This window comes from Bombus bifarius, unplaced genomic scaffold (genome assembly GCF_011952205.1).
Source record: "Bombus bifarius isolate JDL3187 unplaced genomic scaffold, Bbif_JDL3187 scf7180000009772, whole genome shotgun sequence".
NCBI lineage: Eukaryota > Metazoa > Arthropoda > Insecta > Hymenoptera > Apidae > Bombus > Bombus bifarius.
Window position 1 is genome coordinate 135,182 of NW_022885327.1, and position 20,221 is coordinate 155,402.

At 33.9% G+C, this 20,221-nt stretch overlaps 1 protein-coding gene across 1 annotated transcript in view; it reads left to right on the forward strand.

Moving 5' to 3' along the window:
• Positions 1 to 20,221, forward strand: part of LOC117215698 — a 72,943-nt gene that overhangs the window by 51,578 nt on the left and 1,144 nt on the right. The window contains exons 4-6 of the mRNA XM_033462100.1: positions 2,478 to 2,650; positions 15,566 to 16,527; positions 17,470 to 20,160. Of these exons, the coding sequence (XP_033317991.1) occupies positions 2,478 to 2,650; positions 15,566 to 16,527; positions 17,470 to 20,160 (3,826 nt within the window). The remainder of the gene's footprint in view (positions 1 to 2,477; positions 2,651 to 15,565; positions 16,528 to 17,469; positions 20,161 to 20,221) is intronic.

A 20,221-nucleotide genomic window follows, 5' to 3' on the forward strand; every position in this document is an offset into this window, starting at 1 on the left:
CTTTTCGGGGACGTCCTATATAGTAATTTGTAGTCGATTGAAACATTTTTATTCGAAACATTTTTGTGTCAGATTAACGGAAATGCCTGAAAAATCGTGAAAAATCGACAGTTTGGTACACCCTATCAAGAAATCTGATTTACTGTATTATAAGTCATTGTAACATGGTATACACGTTATTTCCATTTCACCGTTAAATTTAATTCATAAAGTTCGAAAAAGAACAATTTCAAAATAATAATAATAATTCTAGTCGAAAAACTGATATGGGTTGTTCCAGTTACGTGAATTATTCTGTACAACGAATCTGTCTAAATTTTATCATAAAATAATTCAACGTGATTAATTTCAATTTCAACGAATATTTCAAAGAAATATATAATTTTGAAATACAATCAACGACGTTTCACAAAAGGAGAGTTGAGAGTTAAACAAATACTTTCATAATTACCTAGATATATAGCTATACACATAATTCCATTTCTGCGAGTAACTGTAGCAGCCAAGTCGAGTTTCGCAACTGTGTCGCGACATAATTCGCGATTTAACTGTAATTGCGATTCACTTTCCGCATCGGGCAATTCACCTTCTCCAATTCGGCGAAAGGTATCACGAGGTTGAACGGTAATTACGTTTTGCGGTTTCAGGATATGTGCTGCAACGTTCCGGCCGTTTCGTCAGGCTGATGCGCTTTTAATCTGCCGTTTTAATTCGGCCGATGCTTTGCAGTTTTCTCTGCGAATACCTAGCTTCCTTGGAAACGACGTTGCGCAATCACCCGCGAAAATTAAACGACTATCCGGCACGAAAGGGATGGAGAGAATATTGTACCGTAGATAGGAAGTTTGTAGTGATGGGTTGATGAAAAGGAGAATCTCTTTTGGTCACAACTGCATGCGTCTATACATACTATATATATGTCGGAGATGTAGGACATCGGTCCTTTCTTTTGGAATTTTCGGAAGATCCCCGATACTTTGGTCTAAACCATTTAGTGTAGCTGTACTTAAATAATAGAACTTAGAAGTAGTTGTTGCGATAAGATCTGATTATGTTTGCCCGAGATTTGCGACAGTGGGCTTGGGCTCGAGGTGACACAACTGGTCGCCGAACGTAGCCACGGTCACGGGATGAATGTTTTTACCTAACAGAAGAAGTACCAATATCGAGGGACACACGCTGTATTAACAAACAATCCCCGGACAGGAGCAATGACGGCTCTACGCGGGTCTGCCTAGTAACGACGCCTGGAATTTTGTCGATATCCCCGGTCAATATGCAATTGACAAATGCGATCGTATCAGTCTTTTATTCTTGTGATCACCTTGGAGAGTTTGCACGCATTGTCTTGTCAGTCAGTCAGAAAGATACCGAGCGTCACAGCTAACGTCACTTTGCGTTTCAAAATATATTCATTTGTACAAAGAGTTTTCCCCGTTGACCGTGGATTCGTTATTGAACCTAAGAACATTGTCTTTAACATCAAGAGTGTCTAATCACCACGTTTGATTGTCAAACTCTGTTAAATCAACACTTGTACATATAATTGTAAATATAATCTCCATTGAACAACTGCGATGGCTTGTCCTAATGAAGATACGCAACGCGCCCCAAAGACCAACGCCAACCCGACAAACCCGACATATACAGGGTGGATGGTAACTGGTGGTACAAGCGGAAGGGGGGGGTGATTCTACGCGAAAAAAGAGGTCGAAAATATAGAATAAAAATTTTTCATTTGAGACTTTGTTTTCGAGAAAATCGTCTTTGAATTTTCGTTCGGCACGCGTGCATTTTATCACGTCTCGTTATAACGGATCTCACTGTAGATCGTTATCTCGATGGAAAAATTAAAAAAAAAAAAATAAAAATTTTTATTCTATATTTTCCGCTTGTACCACCAGTTACCAACCACCCTGTATATTCTAAAGTCGTAGAATATTTTTTATTGGAGTTTGTATTATTGACGTGAATAAAGAAGACCATAATTTCTATGATTGTTAGAATTACAGTGAATCATTATTTTTTATTTTAATTTATTTTAATTTTCTAATTAATTATTTCTAATCTCATATGTTTGAAATATTATCTATCATTGTTTCTAATGATCGAAAGTTGAATATTTGTACATGTAATGAACATCTAATAACTAATCGTAGGTTTACATACGTTACATAAGTTTTGTTTTAAAGTAATAATTATAAGATTTAGTATTTTTCATAAACTTATCAGCAATTAAACGTTTCCTTGAAACTATACATTCTGCTTTGTAGAAAATAAAGATATATATAGTAACTTATGTTAGCATTCGTCTTTTCCTCAAATTTTCTCGATATTAGTACGCCAAAAATAATTTTCTGTACCTATGTTGATTCGTTCTAATAAATTTAGTTCAGCTTTTTTCAATTTGTTTCGTGCAAATAAAAATGGACTTGATTGATAAGATTTATTTTATACAAATCCTTTGATTTTTCCAGGTACCAAAATAGGCCAGAATCGAACGATGCTCCCTGCAGAATCATACCGGATAGACCTTGCCCGCCGAGCAAGTATAGGACACCTTCTGGTGCCTGTAACAATATACGACATCCTGTTTGGGGTGCTCGTGGTGCACCCTTCTTGAAATTACTGCCACCGGTATATGCTGATGGTAAGTAATTATGTTCATGAATAATACATATACCGAAGCGTGAATAAAATAGTTCAAATCGGATATCAAAAAAAATACGAACGCTACATGAACGTTTAACTTGAAGAATGAGGAAAAAGAACAGTAAAAATATATTATTTGCACAGCTATCATCTTTTGCAAATTAATCTGACCAAGCACGTTTAGATACTTTCATACAACTATCGTTATTTATTTTACATTATATTAGTTAGCTTTATAATTAGTTGTTTATAGGTCTATCTATCATTATAATAAGCTGCTAAGACCTCGTTCACATTAGGTAATTTTTGGTCGAGCGATTCAATCGACGACCTTAAGTTGTGCAAATTCACCTGGACAAACACAGTGTTAACCAAATCGAAATGACTTAGAGTTGTCCAACTGAAAATAGCACGTTCTTCTATTTTTGGATGAACGACTTGATCATTTCAACTTAATTGTCTAATGTGAACACGACTTAAGGATCCAGTTGAAAACACACGTTGAGTTTTATAATTCCTGCAAAGGATTCGTTTATTTCAGAAATTTTAGCGATTGAAATATTTGATTGTAATTTGTTAAGTTTTCTCTTATAGAAGTGGAATTAATGTCGATGCGTGTGGTTTACATACGCAATGTAGAATAGAATGATAGAATGATGATGATATTTGTTACATAAAACAAAACAATCTCCCTATAGACTCCTATTTTATATAATTTTATTTATTTAATTTCATAATTAAATTTTTTCTTGAATATATGCATATCGATAAATGGAGATTCGTTCATTTTCTTCGCATTTCATAAAGTATAGCGTTCCTTTTGTTTTTCTTAAATTTTCTAATCGATACTTTGGAATGTTCAAGCTGTAGCATAATTTTAAACTCGCATAAAATGTACGATGAATGAGATTGAAATGTCAATTTTGTATTTTTTGTTGTATTCGGTATGCGTAATCATACTAGAAGAATCTTACACCAAATTTATCAACTGCTACGCTAACAAATTAATTAGGTGCGTTAATTAATAATGACATCCGATATTTATAATTAGACTGTAGGAAAAAAACTAGTAAAATAAATCTTCTTTACTACGAATTTATCAAAGAACCTCTATTTTGATATAAGAAGATGTTTACGTGAAATTATATAGCTTATGCTTTTTTATTTATTTTTTTTTTTGTTTTTTTTTTTGACAGATATGTAGTAAAAAAAAAGTTTCGTATACAATGCTATAATCGAAGCTATTAAAATAGAGAGAAGTATTCTAAGTGACTTTGAGAAATCTAGTCTATACGTAAATACGAGAGAAATTATAATTTATTATTGATATTTTATATCACAGAAGATATCATAAAAATTATGCGTAGAAAGTTTTAAATGTCAATAGTTACGTAACTATTAAATAGTTTTCAAAAATTTGTTAATGATCGCCCTGTGTAATTTACTTACATTATGCGTCACAAAAATGATTAAAGACAGGATATTATTAAAGTTAGATAATAATTTCTAATAAGATATAAACTTATTTAAATAACATATACGTTAAAGACAGATAATAATTTCCAGTTAATTAATTTGTATATTTTCTAATGATTTTAATGGCCGGAAAACGAATTACAAACTCAAACTTATAAACCCAAAATTTAGTTTGTCCTGTCTTGTTGTACTTACAAAAGAAATACAATGGTAAGACATTATAGTTCGTTTCAAGCGTTCTTTTTCTTCATCTAACATTTTTTTCTAATTACAATCAAAAAAATATAGGAAATATATTTTTACACTGAAATATGAATTATATGTACTATCTTGCATATCTTACTGTCTATAAACTACGAATCACTTAGCACATTTATTGTTAGTACAGGCTTAAGTAGCTTAAATTAGTGGTGTTAACCAGGTCATCCTGTAACCAAAAATTTCTCTAATTGAACCTCTCAAAAGTCAAAATCATCAATTAGGCAATATTTTCTGTAAATTTCTTAATATTTTTTCTAGCTGTCTTTTCACTTGTCACAAAGAGACAGCATAGATAACAATAGATGGAAAGGAAAATTTGTGAAAATATTTAAATATTTTTTTCGCGTTTCTCTACTTTTTAATTGATCGAATTAGTAAAAGAATGTATATCAAAGAAAGATCAGTTTCAATTACATCAACCAACCAAAGCAGATGTTAATCCTTACAAACGTAAATGCGATATAATTTATTTGTAACAAAGATTACTAATAAGAGGTCTCTAAATAAAGAAATTATATCCAGACGACTCTTCTCCGACTTTTTACTAACAACATCTGCAACAAACGTCTTGTAACTTCCATACACACTCTTATATTGGCTCCAAATTTTACCAATACGATCACGGCAATCGTGTCTCATTACAGTGCTGATACAATTTTTAAAACATTTTACGTAACAGGAGAAACGCGTGTATTATAAGAAAAGTCTAAATTGTTATATATCGAAGATTTTGTTACAAGTGTATCTCACTGCAATTAGCGTGTAATTAGTGTCCCGTAATTTATGGGCGAGAGCGTACGTGCAAAGATTCTTCGAGAGTGTTCGGTCCTCGACGATCGTCCCCAGATCCGTCACAACCACTTTCCGTATCGCGAATGGAAAGTGAAAATTGGAACGAGCTAGACGTACGAGCTAGACCTACGAACTGAGAGATCCATTTCGACGAGCGTTGGCATGCTCGCGAGGATTAGAAACGGCGAATTAGCATGCCAGAGGGAGCGGCGAGCCAACGAAATAGAGAGTCCCTCGTCGAGTATCGATTGCGCCATCGTCCGCGCGAATAATAAGCGATTCCACCTGCGATCACCGTCCTCTTCGACTTATTACGCGTTCACCGACAAAGCGGAACAATTCCGATCAGGAATTTTTTCTGCGCGAGGGAAACACGCGATCGAACGCTTCTTCCTGCATATTCTCTCGGTATGGTTTATATACAGAGGCTCGCAGAAATATTCCAACACTTGCCACAGAAAATGTTTATTAGTATATCATGTGTTTTATATGAAACTTTTTGAAATTCCATTGACACTGTAACAAGACACTGTATAAGACTTCTATTGCAAACAGATGCTAAAGATGGTCTCGTTAAATACAGCTTACTAACATAGTCGATAGCTGATGTAATTGACAGCGAGTAATCGAATAATTTGCTTATTTTTGTGAAGCTTATGCTTGTAATGAATATCTTGCAATTTCCAAATAGGTTTTCAGATTCGTTTCAAATTTTAGCAATGTAAGTACGATAGTCGTGTTTCATTGCAGTGCTAATGAGATCTCGAAGAATTTCGTATAACACGTATAAATCATTTATATTGTACAATTATGAAAATTTATGAAAATTTATGGAAATTTTCTGTAGTAAGTATTCAAATATTTTCGTCGGCCACTGTAACCGCTTCGTTCGATTTGTCAGTTGAAACGATGTTGCAAAATGTGGTTTTTTAGAGAAATTCATTGGTACTGACGTTGATTGGAAGATATTATTGGCAAATTGTGAAAGCTGATTGAAAAATAAAATATACACTGTTGAAAACAGTTTAATTAAAGGTTTATATTAAAATTCAATTAATTTCTCACAGTATAATGTAAGAGAATAAAATACTCGTAATTTTGAACCGATATTATTCTATTTTTTGTTTAAGTTAGTATTTTGAGAATGACTTAAAAGTTGTATACAGCTATATATTAATCACGTTGCAAGTATATAGTAACCATTTGCTAAAAACACGTATAATATATGTTCTTCACAATCGCAAAATTATATTTTTTCCCATTAATTTCAATGACGTAAAATGATTATTTATGTGCGTATTGCTATTTCTATCCGAATATGAATAACATTTTCAGTTTTAAAAGTGATATAGCTTGAGAATGCAGAAGTTTTTGAACTTACGAAGCGTAGGAAATAAATGTTACTATCCTCAGCCTTTTACTAATAGTTAGACAAACAAAGATGTTTGATTTGTATTGCATCTTACTGATTCTTCGGTATGTTTGAACTTCTATTCGGACTTAGCATGACTACGTTAATCTTACTTTTTATGTACCTGCATATTTGTATGAACTTAAATAGTATCTCATTGTTTAGTTATTTTTCTAATCAAAATCTTCGTGAAATATTTTTGAAACCGTAATAACCGCGAAAAAAGAAAATAGAAAATTAGTAACTGCGTTTTATCATCTCGAAAAAAAATATATATTTAATACGAAATTCAGTCCTTTCTCTTGGTTCTTGATATCTTGCTGTGGTACGTAACACTTTCTTACTACCTTCTTTCTAATTTTAAGTTTAACGTTCTATGATGAAAAATTGACGGCATTTTCGAAAGTTTATTAGTTACATAATGTTTGAGTAATGACATTTTAGCAAAATATACTTCCATATAACCGATTTCTTTTTCACTTTACTATACTTTACTGCAAGTATAGAATGATACGTAAGATGTGGAATTGAATGGTTCCAGAGTAAAGTAAAAGAAGAAATTCTTGCGAAAGCGAAGAACCGTAGAAGGAATTAAATTATAATTGAGAATTGAATTGCTCATAATAATTAGATCCTGATCTAAATTCTCGTATATAACGATTTACCACCTAATAATATCTATGAATTCGCGATTCACAATTTCTGACTTATAAACTGTTCATTCGTAACTTTATAATTTCACGTCAAATTATATAGAAAAATAAAGTGTAACTTGTAGAATTTTTCGCAAACTTTCATTTGCTTTATTACCGAATTAAATAAAATTACCAAATATCGACTTAAGATACGTAACTTCCGATTTATAAAATTTTACTAATAATATTAGCCAACGTTTATACATTTCTGAAACATGAACATAAAGTGCATAGAGTGCAGAAACGTATAAAATATGCAAGGCATAAAAATTACAACGTATATCAAATTATAATGTGTACGTGGATAAAACAAGTCCCTGGTCAACGACAGGTCCTATTTCTTTAATTGTATTCATAAATATGTGAATTATGTATTACGTAGCTATTTATCGTAAAGTAATAAGACATAATAAGATATAAAACTAGGGGTCGCTGAACGTTTGACAGCTAGGGATGCGGAAGAAAAGCGAAACTACGGATAAAAATTGAATAGAAAGTTACAGTCGCATCAATGAGCGTACACGAATAATTCTGCATTATGAATAATTCTCGTACGAAAGGCATTTTCCACGTTGTTAGATTAGATACGCGATCATTATTAACGTAACCTAACACAATTCGCAAAAGCTTCGCGATCGATGTTCACTTCCTCTGGTTCTAGAAATATATCCGCAAACTTTTCGTAACAGTTCGCACACAATATGCAGTCTCCCCATGTACCATCTCAATACGGTTCTAAGAATGATTCGTTACATCCAGCTTTTTCTTTGTACTTTCTTCTTTGATCTCTTCTTTTTTGTTTTAAAATTAATCGCAACCAAGATTAAGATTTCATTTCGAAAAAGGTTTTTTAAAAATAAATTGTAAATTCTCTGTTCGTGTCAGTCTAACTTACATTGAAAATATTCTATTTTTAAAGTAAATTTATGTCTAAACGATAATTTACTTTTAAAATCAGTTTATATTATGTGTATTGTAATAGTATAAAATCACATTAAATTGCGATTCATTCTACTGGATATTATTTTCTAAAATCACATTAACGTGTCAAACAATTCCTCAGCAGCTTGTGGCAATATAGTGCAGAGAAATTATTAACTAAAGTTTATTCGTATTATATTAATAATATATAATAACTTCAATACATTAGGAAATATTTTGCTTGTTGAAAATTATTTTCGAAATGTTCGTTATCGTCTATTAAATATAGCACATTTTAATGTAGTATATAGTACATTTATCGTAGCATAGTATAGTAGCAGTAGTATAGTATATTTTATTTATCATATAGTACATTTTAATCAGTAACTTCATCTTCTGCTTCAACGCCATAAATAAATAAAAAACGCGCTACGAAACGTTAGAGTGACTACTAAAAATTATTTCTAAAAAAACAAATTAATTTGCATTGCGACTAATGCGATTGTCAGTTTATTCGACCATTAAATCTCACAAAGCGTTAATTAAAACCTGGATAATGAAACTCATCGGAAGTGTGATTTTGGACGCGGCAAGGGAAGGCGCAAGACAGTTGGCGCCTGTGTCCAGGGAAAAAAAAGATGCAAACGAAAATATGAAAGTGAAAAGAGCGAAGAAAGTGACTCGGGTGCTCTGGCCAGTGGTTCCCCGCGCTTACCTTTCAACAGCGTTGACCCAAAATACCTCTGATCGCCATCGAAGAGTACATGCTTCCACGTATTTTCGTCGCGTCGATTTAATCGAAAGTCTCTCATGTAGCTAAACTGTCGGTGTTGACCAGAATAGCAATCGGCTCAAGAATTTGTACAACGTAACACGTTCGACTGAATGAGTTAAAATGATGGACTCATCAAACGAGATGATCGATACTTGTCAGAACGAGGAATTTGCTTACCTGAATGCACTAGTGTATGCAGCGAAATCTAACAATAAATAGGTGTGCACCTTATTCTAAGAATTAATCTATCGTCCTAACTTAATCTAGAACTTAACGTGTCCTTTCCTTTAAATTTGAATGTACTAACATTTGTCATTGTTTTAGCTTTGTCTATATTTTCTTTTCGTATTTATTAAATTTCGATATATTAAAGCCTATAATTGTTAACAAGTCGATCCAAAAGGATTATTACCAGATTATAGTTTATGAAAAAATTACCTAAGAAGAATGTGTTAATCTGCGAACAAAAGAAAAGATAGTAACTGTTGAGGACGATTAGGAGAAGAAAAAGTTATTGTTTGTTACTAAATATACACCAAGTATACATGCATAGCTCGATTTAAAAAGAAATACGACAGTAATCTTAAAATTGTCGATAAGTTTCCAGCTCCTAGTAAAAAATCATCATGCCTCGCATTATACATTGTTCGAATCATATACATACATAATCTTTTCTAACGAAATTCTTGCCTATCTTTTACTCTTTTGACGTTATGGCTTGTTTCAGCGAAGGAAAAAGACACGTAAAAATTATTTTTGGTGACTATTGGCAAAACGGAAGCTACCTCCGACTTTGATCATTTTTTGATCTCGACCATATATCAGATAATATTTAATGGAATATAAATTTTAAGAGTAATATTATAGGACGTAAATTTTATTCTATCGAATATTTTATTATTAAAAAAAAAATAAGAAAGAGAACAAAAATGATATTTGTACAGGGTGAGTAAATATTCTTAATTTTCTTAATTTTTTGATAATAACATATTCCATAGAATAAACTTTATGTTCCATTCAATGTGATTCTTGAAACTTGTATTCCGCGCAATGGTATTCCTAAAACTAGTACATACATATTTTATACAATAACTGCTCTTAAAATCATGGGCTGCTTCAATTGCTAGGAACACCCTGTATATGCATCGTAGTTAAATGCATTTACAAGTAAACCAAGTTTCGTCTCACACATTTACGAGAATATTTAAATGCCGCTGTTTCCCATGCTTGTCTCTACACACGCATATGAATCAACCTAATTAGGGGCAAGGACAGGTCTTATTGAAATACTTTTCGAACTCTGTTCACCCGTTTCCCATCGTTAGACGAATATTCGTAGCAATCGGCAGATTGATTAAACACGTCGATTCAACGTCATCATCGTGTCACCATAAATCCTGTCAGTACAAGCGTATCGATAGACATATCGAACCGTAAAAAGACGACTGTAACCGCGTAAGACACGTGTGTCTCATTGTCAGCCTACTTTAAAGTCGAGATTCATCGAGTACGGATAGCCATTCGTAACCATGACACAGAATTTCGACACACGTTGCACATTTCGAGGATTGTTAGGACCTCCTTTCCTACTGCGTCACATCGTCATTAAGGCGAATCTGAGTCATTCTATGCAACCAGAAATTCAGAGAATTTTCTGCCAGCTTCAATGGAATCGACGATTTTGGGTTAGGAAAGTAACATCCATTTGAACGATCATGTAAGTGAGTCAACTGTATTTTATTTAGATCACAATTATTATTAACATAATATACAGGGTGGTTGGTAACTGGTGGTACAAGCGGAAAGGGGGTGATTCTACGCGAAAAAAGAAGTCGAAAATATAGAATAAAAATTTTTTTTTTAATTTTTCCATCGAGACAACGATCTACAGTGAGATCCGTTATAACGTACCGCACGCGTACCGAACGAAAATTCAAAGTCGATTTTCTCGAAAACAAAGCCTCAAACGAAAAATTTTTATTCTATATTTTCGACTTTTTTCGCGTAGAATCACCCCCTTTCCGCTTGTACCAGTTGCCAACCACCCTGTATATTCTTGCGTATTACGTGCACTGTGTGCTACTTTTGCACCTTACCTAATATCTATTATTTTCTATGATTGTACCATCGCTTCCTTGTACCATTTTCATAAAAAAAGCTGATTCTGATATTAAACAATGGTATACGATGTTCTATTTCAACTAATTTTTTTATATTTCATCTATTTAAATAATTCTGTATTGACCGATACTAATGATAGTCTGATAGTGCCATGTTTAGAGAATAGAGGGGATGAGAAAGAAATTCAAGTATGTACTCTTTTTAGATTCATATAATTGAAACAAAAACAGACTTTGTCGCGTTTCATGCCCAACTACCAAAATTGATCGATGTACATTGATTTTTAAGTTTAGACGAAGATCGATTGCTTTATGAATACAAAAAATCATACTTACAAAATAATTTTATTTTAAACTGTGGTGCATGATCCATCTAAGACCGGTTTTCTTGGTACGGTCAAAAACCGACATTACTTTCCCACCAATCTAATAATATATGGCAAGAAGACGATTCGAGGATTCTTCAGAAGTGAAAGGATTGACAAGTATCGTGAATTTCTGAATCAGGAATTTTTTATCGAAATATTTATGTCATATGAGAATATGATTTAGAACACGTAATGTATACATGAGGTTATCAAGTTAGCAAATTGCATAATTAAATACAACAGTATAGGGAATTATTATAAAAAAAGATAAATCTTCCTACGTGCAGAAATAAATGGCATATTTTGTTAATGGAATAATAAATCCGCTCGTTTCTTGATCATTAGTTACATTCATTAGTCCGAAGAAATATTGCAAGAATTGTTACTTATGCTGACACATCCGAAATGGACAAATATTCAAAAAGGAACGTCAAAGAATCTCAAACAGTTTGTATAATTCGGTTTTCTCGTGTTTAAACAGCACGAAAATTATAAACAAAATTACATATAATGCTATATATTATACGTATATCTAGATATTACGCGAGTGAATTCAGAAGATGTAAGATGTAAGATGGAGAGATGTAGAACTTTCTATTTTCAGACCTGCGTATTTTTAAAGAAATTCCGATAAATAAAAGAAAGGATTATCTTTGAACGTGGTAGATACACAAGTCGCATCGATAATACGGATGGACTGTAGTGATATGAAAAAGTATTTATAGATCCGTATAAAAAAATTTTAAATTTTAAACATTTTTCAAAAAATACCGAAAAAAATGTTCGATTCGGAATGTAATGTATCGAAACGCTTAAGCAGTAACATCTTAACTTCAGTGCTATTATGGAAGATTAATTCATTCAAAAAGAATGACATTAATACTAAATAACAGTATTTTCTATCATTTCATATACATCAGTTCGTACACGTGTAATCAGTTTGTCGAATTACATATACATTAACGTGTTTCTAGAATTATTCAAGAAAATTATCGTTGAAAAATATTACTGTTATAAATTGCATTAAGTACTAAGTACCATATTGCATTACTTTTGTTGCTACATAATTTTATTCAACATTGAACAATCGACATCAGCTCAAAGTCTGGCACCTCATAAAATAATGTAAAGTAACTTTCTACTTTGAATGAATACTATTCTGCTTCTTAATATAGTATACCTGATCTCACTTGTTATTAAAGATAGCGAAATTTACTACAACTTTCTAGACCAATGCTTATGTTTGACAAATCAAATAAATCTTATTAGAAATCGAAAGCTTTTTGTCAGCATCATATAAGATTACTATGCCTATATAATTCAAGCAAATTCCGTCTTTATTTACGAAAATAATTTCCAATTTTGCAATGTTAAGTATAACGTAAAATATAACAATATTTGTATATACATATAATAAGAAATATATATATATAATAAGTAATTTTTATATTAAAATAAATTCAATTTAATAAGGTTGATTTAATTAAATTTTATCCGAAACTGTTATTCAACACTATTCTTATACTTTTTTGAAAATAAAATATTACATTTAGCTGAATTAAAGAAACTATCGTTCGTTTAAACTTGCTAATTAGAAAAGAAGAAAGTCAAAACTTTTGTCGAGTATCTAATAAGAAAAATAAGAAAGCAAATGTGAAAATAAATAATACAATACAGTATGTACAATAAGTTGCGATAACTGGCGTAAAACGTAGCGTAACGTATTTGAATTTTTCTAATACGAAAAAATTAATCAATATATATCGTAATATCAAAACCTAACATTCTACGTATACATACATGCACACATGTGCCTATATATATCTTCTAAAAATATATTTTCTACCTTCAAGCATCAACATTTGAAAAAATCAAACTTGCTACTTTTATATATAATTTATTACGCCATTTATCATAGCACGTTTAACACCGAAACGCAATTATCCCGTACTATTTTTAGGTTACAACTACGTACGCTAAATGATTCTCCATTATTCATTGTCGAAAATACTAAAGGCAAAATTACCATCATTTGACACAATTTGTCGCGTTAAAGAGTATAAATTCTTGTACCCGGAGCAACCGTAACTCATCAATTTTCCGTGTAATATGACCAAGAATAATAAACTGTATTGGGTAACGTTTAATTTGACGCAGATATTGCCGATCACAGTCTGCGCTGGCCAACCATTTAATCTGATTTACGTCGCACACCCCCGTGAAGTAAGAGTGGAAACCGCGGCCATAATAAACTCCGTAGAGAGGAAATTATCTTTCGTTTGTGTGATAATATACTATAATACAATGTAGAAAACACGTCTACCATCTTGTCGCAAGGCTTGTTTCGACAACTCATAATTGATGCGCTTGTTATTTAAAAAATAGTATGCCACGACGTTTGCGAAAGATGTCAGAGACACTCATTTTCTTATTTTATTTACCATATAAAAGACCTATTGTAAATTGCTAATAAAATTCATATAGCGTGAAAATATACCAGCAGATTTATCGTAACGTCCCTTACAACTCCGTTCTTATTTAGAAAGCTATTTAAAAAATAAATATTTAAGATTTTTAAAATTTGACAAATTCCACAATTGACTGATAAATAACTTTGTAAAAATAAGTTTTAAGAAATAAAGTAATAATATTGTTATACATATCATAACTATTATAACCAGATTGCGGATGTTAAAACAAATTCGTATCTTTATGAATATAACTAGAGAAACAGCCCACTATACACTATACTTTACATATATAGTCTTATATATTGGCATATTGCGCACATCCAGCAATTTTTACTGTTTAAATTTCCTATGAAGCCATTCGCTTAACACGTTGACTGCCACGCGTGTTTTCAAAGAAAGCAGTACCAAGCGTTCTCTGCCAGGTGCTCCCATCGATATTTTAGTAATGCGAATCGCTCAAGCGGTGGTCTCAAAAATGATCTTTCGTTTCGTTTGTTCGCAACGTTAAAACCACTAGCTGTTGTTGAATATAACGAAGGAAAGTGTAGTATAGATTATTCCGACCAAATGGTTTCTTATGCCACCACAATCAGAAAAGGAATCAAATGGTACAGAAAACTTGGCATTCGATTCTTTCTGGCAATTTCTGTTGTAAACGCTTTGACGGTTTACAGAATTGCAACAAGGAAAAATATAAATATTAGAATATTTAGACGATTATTAGGGTTGTCTGAAAATACAAAAAATCCTTGTTTTCGACGGAGTCGGCATAATATCGCTGTTCGGAAAAATGATTCCGGAAGAAGCATTAGACGCGCATGCAAACTACGTTATGCAAATAAAAGATGTCGAATGGACCGAACAAAGGCACGAAAGAATTTGAAGAAAACAACAACTTATTGTCCAAATTGTCCCGACCAACCTCGGCTATGTATAGAATGCTTTAAAGTTTTACATTCTAAATAACTTTTTTAATAAACCATTTTCGTATTTTTATTTTATAACAATTCAACTATTATTACAATTAATTATTAATTAGCAATTTATTATTATGGAATATCTTTTCAAATACTTACGACGATCCTTCGCAAGTAGTCAAATAAGCGATACCCGAATACGGGTGTCGTAGCGGTCAACGTGTTAAACGGATTACCTATGTAATAATTCCCTTTTAATCGCCTTTTCTACGATACGCAGGAATTACGTTGGATCTATTCTTCTCCCGGACTATTTAATATTATTATTATTATTATTATATTACCATATTATTGCTGTATATAACATACGTATGTTATTTATATTAATATTACACATATATTTCATAAATATGAAATTATAAAATATATAATTCAGAATATAATAATATAAAATTCGAAAACAAGATGAATTAGTGTAGAACTAGGAATTTGATATAAATATATATTTACAGCGTAATTAAGTTGAAATTGTGAATATGTACATTTCTGTTGATAAATACCAAGGCGCTTATGAAAAACGAAGTAAGTTGGAAGCTTATCTTTACCCAAATATATACATATATTTGGTACCTTATTCAAATAATCGACTAAACATCAAATTTGCGTCTCACCATCAAACTTAAACGTAACTACTGTCTGTTATCAGGTGTCGCTAGTCCGCGGCAGTCAGTCGGAAACCACGTGCTCCCAACTCCTACGAAAGCAGTATCAATGCTGATTAACCATCTGCGCCTCACCTCAGAAGCTCACGAGGGTTTAACGAGTTTGTCTGGTGTATGGTCAGAACTAATACTCCAAGACATCGCATCTACAGTACACCCATCTAACAAGCAAACTATCTGTTGCTCTGGAACGACGAGACACCCGGAATGTTACGAAATCCGCGACGAACAAGGCAAATGCATAGAATATTGGCGCTCTGTACCAAGTCTGACCGTGCACAAATGTAACTTCGAAACCAGAGAACAGATGAATGGAGCATCGGCGTACTTAGATGGTTCCCACATTTATGGACCAACAGACGAACAATTACATCGGCTCAGAACGTACAATGAAGGGAAAGTGGACGTTTCTCACTGCGAAATATGTAATAATACAGAAGATAAGGCTTTAGGGATGATATATGCTGCTCTTTTGAACGAACATAATCGAATAGCAGATGAATTGGCCAAGGCCAATGAGCATTGGGACGACACGAAATTATTCCTGGAAGCTCGTCGAGTGGTCGTCGCACAGATTCAACATGTTACTTTGAACGAATATATGCCGAGCATTCTCGGAGAAGGCGCTCGAACGGATCCAGAATTGATGCCTGTTGCGAGCGGATTCTACAATGGGTACTCGTCTTCGAACGTGGGAGGCACGTACGATGCGGTCGCTCTGGCGGCTCTCCGTGCTCTGACATCGCTGCGTAAACACGCTATGGACGATTCCACGTGCTTGGAAGACCACGTGATCGCGTCAGCCAATCGCGTGAGTCTGGATTTGAGTCAGTCCGCTTTCGAATCGCGCGTTGATGTAAACGCACGCTTCGTACACGTGGGTCGCGATCATGGCATTCCTGGATATGTCAAGTTTGTCGAGGATTGTTCTGGACGCAATGTCACGGTAGGTTTATACCAATTTAATTATACGTGAGTTTTATTTATAGGTTAAAATTTTTCACCTTATAATAACTTTATAAAATGTAAGTTTTGTGCACTGCATAATATGTCTGATGGTGACTGACCGTTTCTTATATTTTATTATGTTTTGTTCGTGTTGTTCAATCAGAATTGAATTATCGTGGTTAAAATGCAAATAATAAAATACATACATTATATCGCGAATAGGTATTATCCTAAAACTATTAGTTTATACGTATACATAGAGTTAGCGTTTTCTTTATATTTAATACGTCCTTAATAATCTATCTTTACAATTTTTAATTTTTCTGTAGCCTTAAAAAAGATTCTAAATGATGACAACATAAAATTGGCAGGTTGGTCTAAGAATAGATTTTAGAACGTATTAAAATATAAATTTAGACTCATTTGTAATTATTCGTGTATAGATTTTTCGTTTCATTTTGAAATATATATGTTAAGAAGATTTGCTTTGACAAAGATTACAATCACTGGATCCTATGTATTCTAGATTCTAAAAGTTGAACTAGAGACTTATTGCCCATTACTAATCTGAATTTTACTTCTGTCTTTTATTTAAATTATTGTCGATCTGATATTACTTACATTTTTATGAAAATTTAGTTTAATAATGAAATTATAATTTATAAAATATGATGCTTATATCTATATCTTTTTTCGGCATAAAATTCTTAATTATTTCGTATTTTATATAATATGTGTTGTATGAAAATTTAATCCTTTTTGTATGTTACATTGAGTTTTTTTCTCATTGAGAGAATTACTTATAGAAAATGATAAACTTATCTGAAGAGACAATTATATTTAGATTTAATTAACAATTTCATATTTTAAATATTTTATTTTAAACTTCAAAATAAGACAAAAGATACTATGAAAATGTGCGTTTTCTTTTTTTTTGTAGCTCCAAAATTTCATGGATTTGGAACATTTTATGCACCCCACACACGTGAAGCTATTGGAATCCATGTATTCACAGGTAGAAGACATCGACCTTCTTCTTGGTGGAATTTTAGAAATTCCCAGAAGGGGTGCAACAGTCGGCCCAACGTTCGAATGCCTTTTAAAGAGACAATTCATCAAAACTAGGAACTCTGATCGATTCTGGTATGAGAACGACATCCCGCCTTCCGGATTGACTGCAGCTCAATTGGCCGAAATTAGAAAAGTTTCTTTAGCTGGTATTCTCTGCGGCAACACGAAAATCGAGAGGATTCAGCCAAAAGCATTTATCCAGCAAGATCCATATTTAAATGCTAGAATTAATTGCGATCAACACAGTGTACTTGATATAGCTCCATGGAGAGAAGAACCTCTTCCAGAGCCTACCAAAGAAGTGGTAACCGGCAGCAGATCTGTGATTCCAGAATTTATTCCAGAACTCAGTCCTAGTTTGATAGCTGCAGCTGTGAAGAAAGCTGAGGCAGATCTAATCCGAAGAAAACAACTGGAGTACAATTCCTGGTTACAACAGAGAATAGCAGATCCTAAATCTCCAGCTGGGACGGCTGCCAGTTTCTCGAAAGCCAACAGAGATGCTCTTTTATTGGCCAACTCTTCGATTATGTACGAGTTAGCTACTAATGAAATTCTGAATAGTATTCATGGCTTGAGACGTAGGAAACGACAGATCTTCGATACCACAGACAACATCCTTGGTTTCCCTACTAACGACTTCTCTGATTTACTACAGAACGTTGATATCTCTGGATTCTTATCTCAAAAGAAGCCTACTAATCACGACGAGATCGAATGTCCTGTAGATGACAGTCCTTGCGATCCAACTAGTCCATATAGAACATTATCAGGTCACTGCAATAATTTACGTAATCCTAATCTTGGGAAATCGTTGACAACATTCGCGAGATTACTTCCTCCAGTCTACGAGGATGGAGTGTCAAAGCCTAGAAGCACATCTGTTACTGGAGTACCTTTACCAAATCCCAGAGTTATCTCTACAGTGATCCACCCTGATATATCCAATCTTCATAATCGATATACATTAATGGTCATGCAGTATGCCCAATTTTTGGACCACGATCTCACGATGACGCCGATTCACAAGGGTTTCGCTGAGTCCATACCAAGCTGTCGTTCGTGTGATTCTCCTCGTACGGTTCATCCTGAATGCAATCCCTTCCCAGTGCCTCCTGGTGATCATTATTATCCCACCGTGAACGTAACTTCCGGTGCGCGAATGTGTTTCCCGTTTATGAGATCTCTACCAGGTCAGCAGCATCTGGGACCTCGAGAACAGATCAATCAGAACACCGGTTTCTTAGATGCATCCGTGATCTACGGTGAAAATACTTGCATTTGTAATGTTCTGAGAGGTTTTAACGGCCGCATGAACATCACTCAGAGCCCACATAGAGGAAATAAGGACCTTTTGCCACAATCTCCCACGCACCCAGAGTGCAAAGCTAAATCGGGCTACTGTTTCATTGGTGGTGATGGTAGGGCATCTGAACAACCTGGATTGACTGTTATGCATACGATGTGGATACGAGAGCATAACAGAATCGTGGAAGGACTAAGACAGGTGAATCCTCATTGGGATGGTGAAAAACTCTTCCAGCATTCTCGTCGTATAATCAGCGCCATGTTGCAACATATTACGTATAACGAGTTTCTTCCGCGAATCCTCGGTTGGAATGCAGTCACTCTATATGGATTAAAGCTCCTACCTCAAGGCTATTACAAAGAATATTCACCTACATGCAATCCTAGCGTGCTTACTGAATTCGCTTCTGCTGCTTATAGAATTGGTCACTCGCTCTTGAGGCCTCATTTACCTAGGATGGATCGTAATTATCAAAATGTAGAACCTTCTATTTTATTGAGAGATGGGTTCTTTGATCCGGACATGCTGTATCAAAACGGTATGATGGATGAAATGACACGCGGATTGGTGGCCACTCCTATGGAAACCTTGGATCAATTTATAACCGGAGAAGTAACCAATCATTTATTTGAAATTCGTGGGATTCCGTATTCTGGAATCGATCTTGTTGCGCTGAATATTCAGCGTGCCAGGGATCATGGTATACCGTCGTACAATAACTATAGAGCTCTGTGTAATCTGAAGAGAGCTACCACTTTCGAAGATTTGTCTAGGGAAATGGCACCAGAGGTTATAGCTCGGATGAAACGAATCTACACATCAGTAGATGACATCGATTTGTTCCCTGGCGGAATGAGCGAAAGACCTCTTCAAGGTGGACTCGTAGGACCCACGTTCGCTTGCATAATCGCGATACAGTTTAGGCAGTCGAGAAAGTGCGATCGATTTTGGTACGAAACCGACGACCCCAACATCCGATTCACTGAGCATCAACTCGCAGCAATTCGGAAAACTACGTTGTCTAAAGTTTTGTGTGAAAACATGGACGAGCATAACGAGATGCAACGAGCGGCATTTGATTTGCCAAGCAATTTCCTAAATCCACGAGTTCCTTGCGGTTCTATGCCACATATGGACCTGTCAGCTTGGAGAGAAACGAGGCACGGTTGTCAAATCGGAGGAAGAAACGTAGCTCTTGGAGAGTCTGGCTTCCCTACACCTTGTACTAGTTGCGTTTGCACAGCTGAAGGTGTACGTACCCTTTACTTTTTATTTTAATTTATTTAGAAAAATAACGTATCGTTAATGCTTG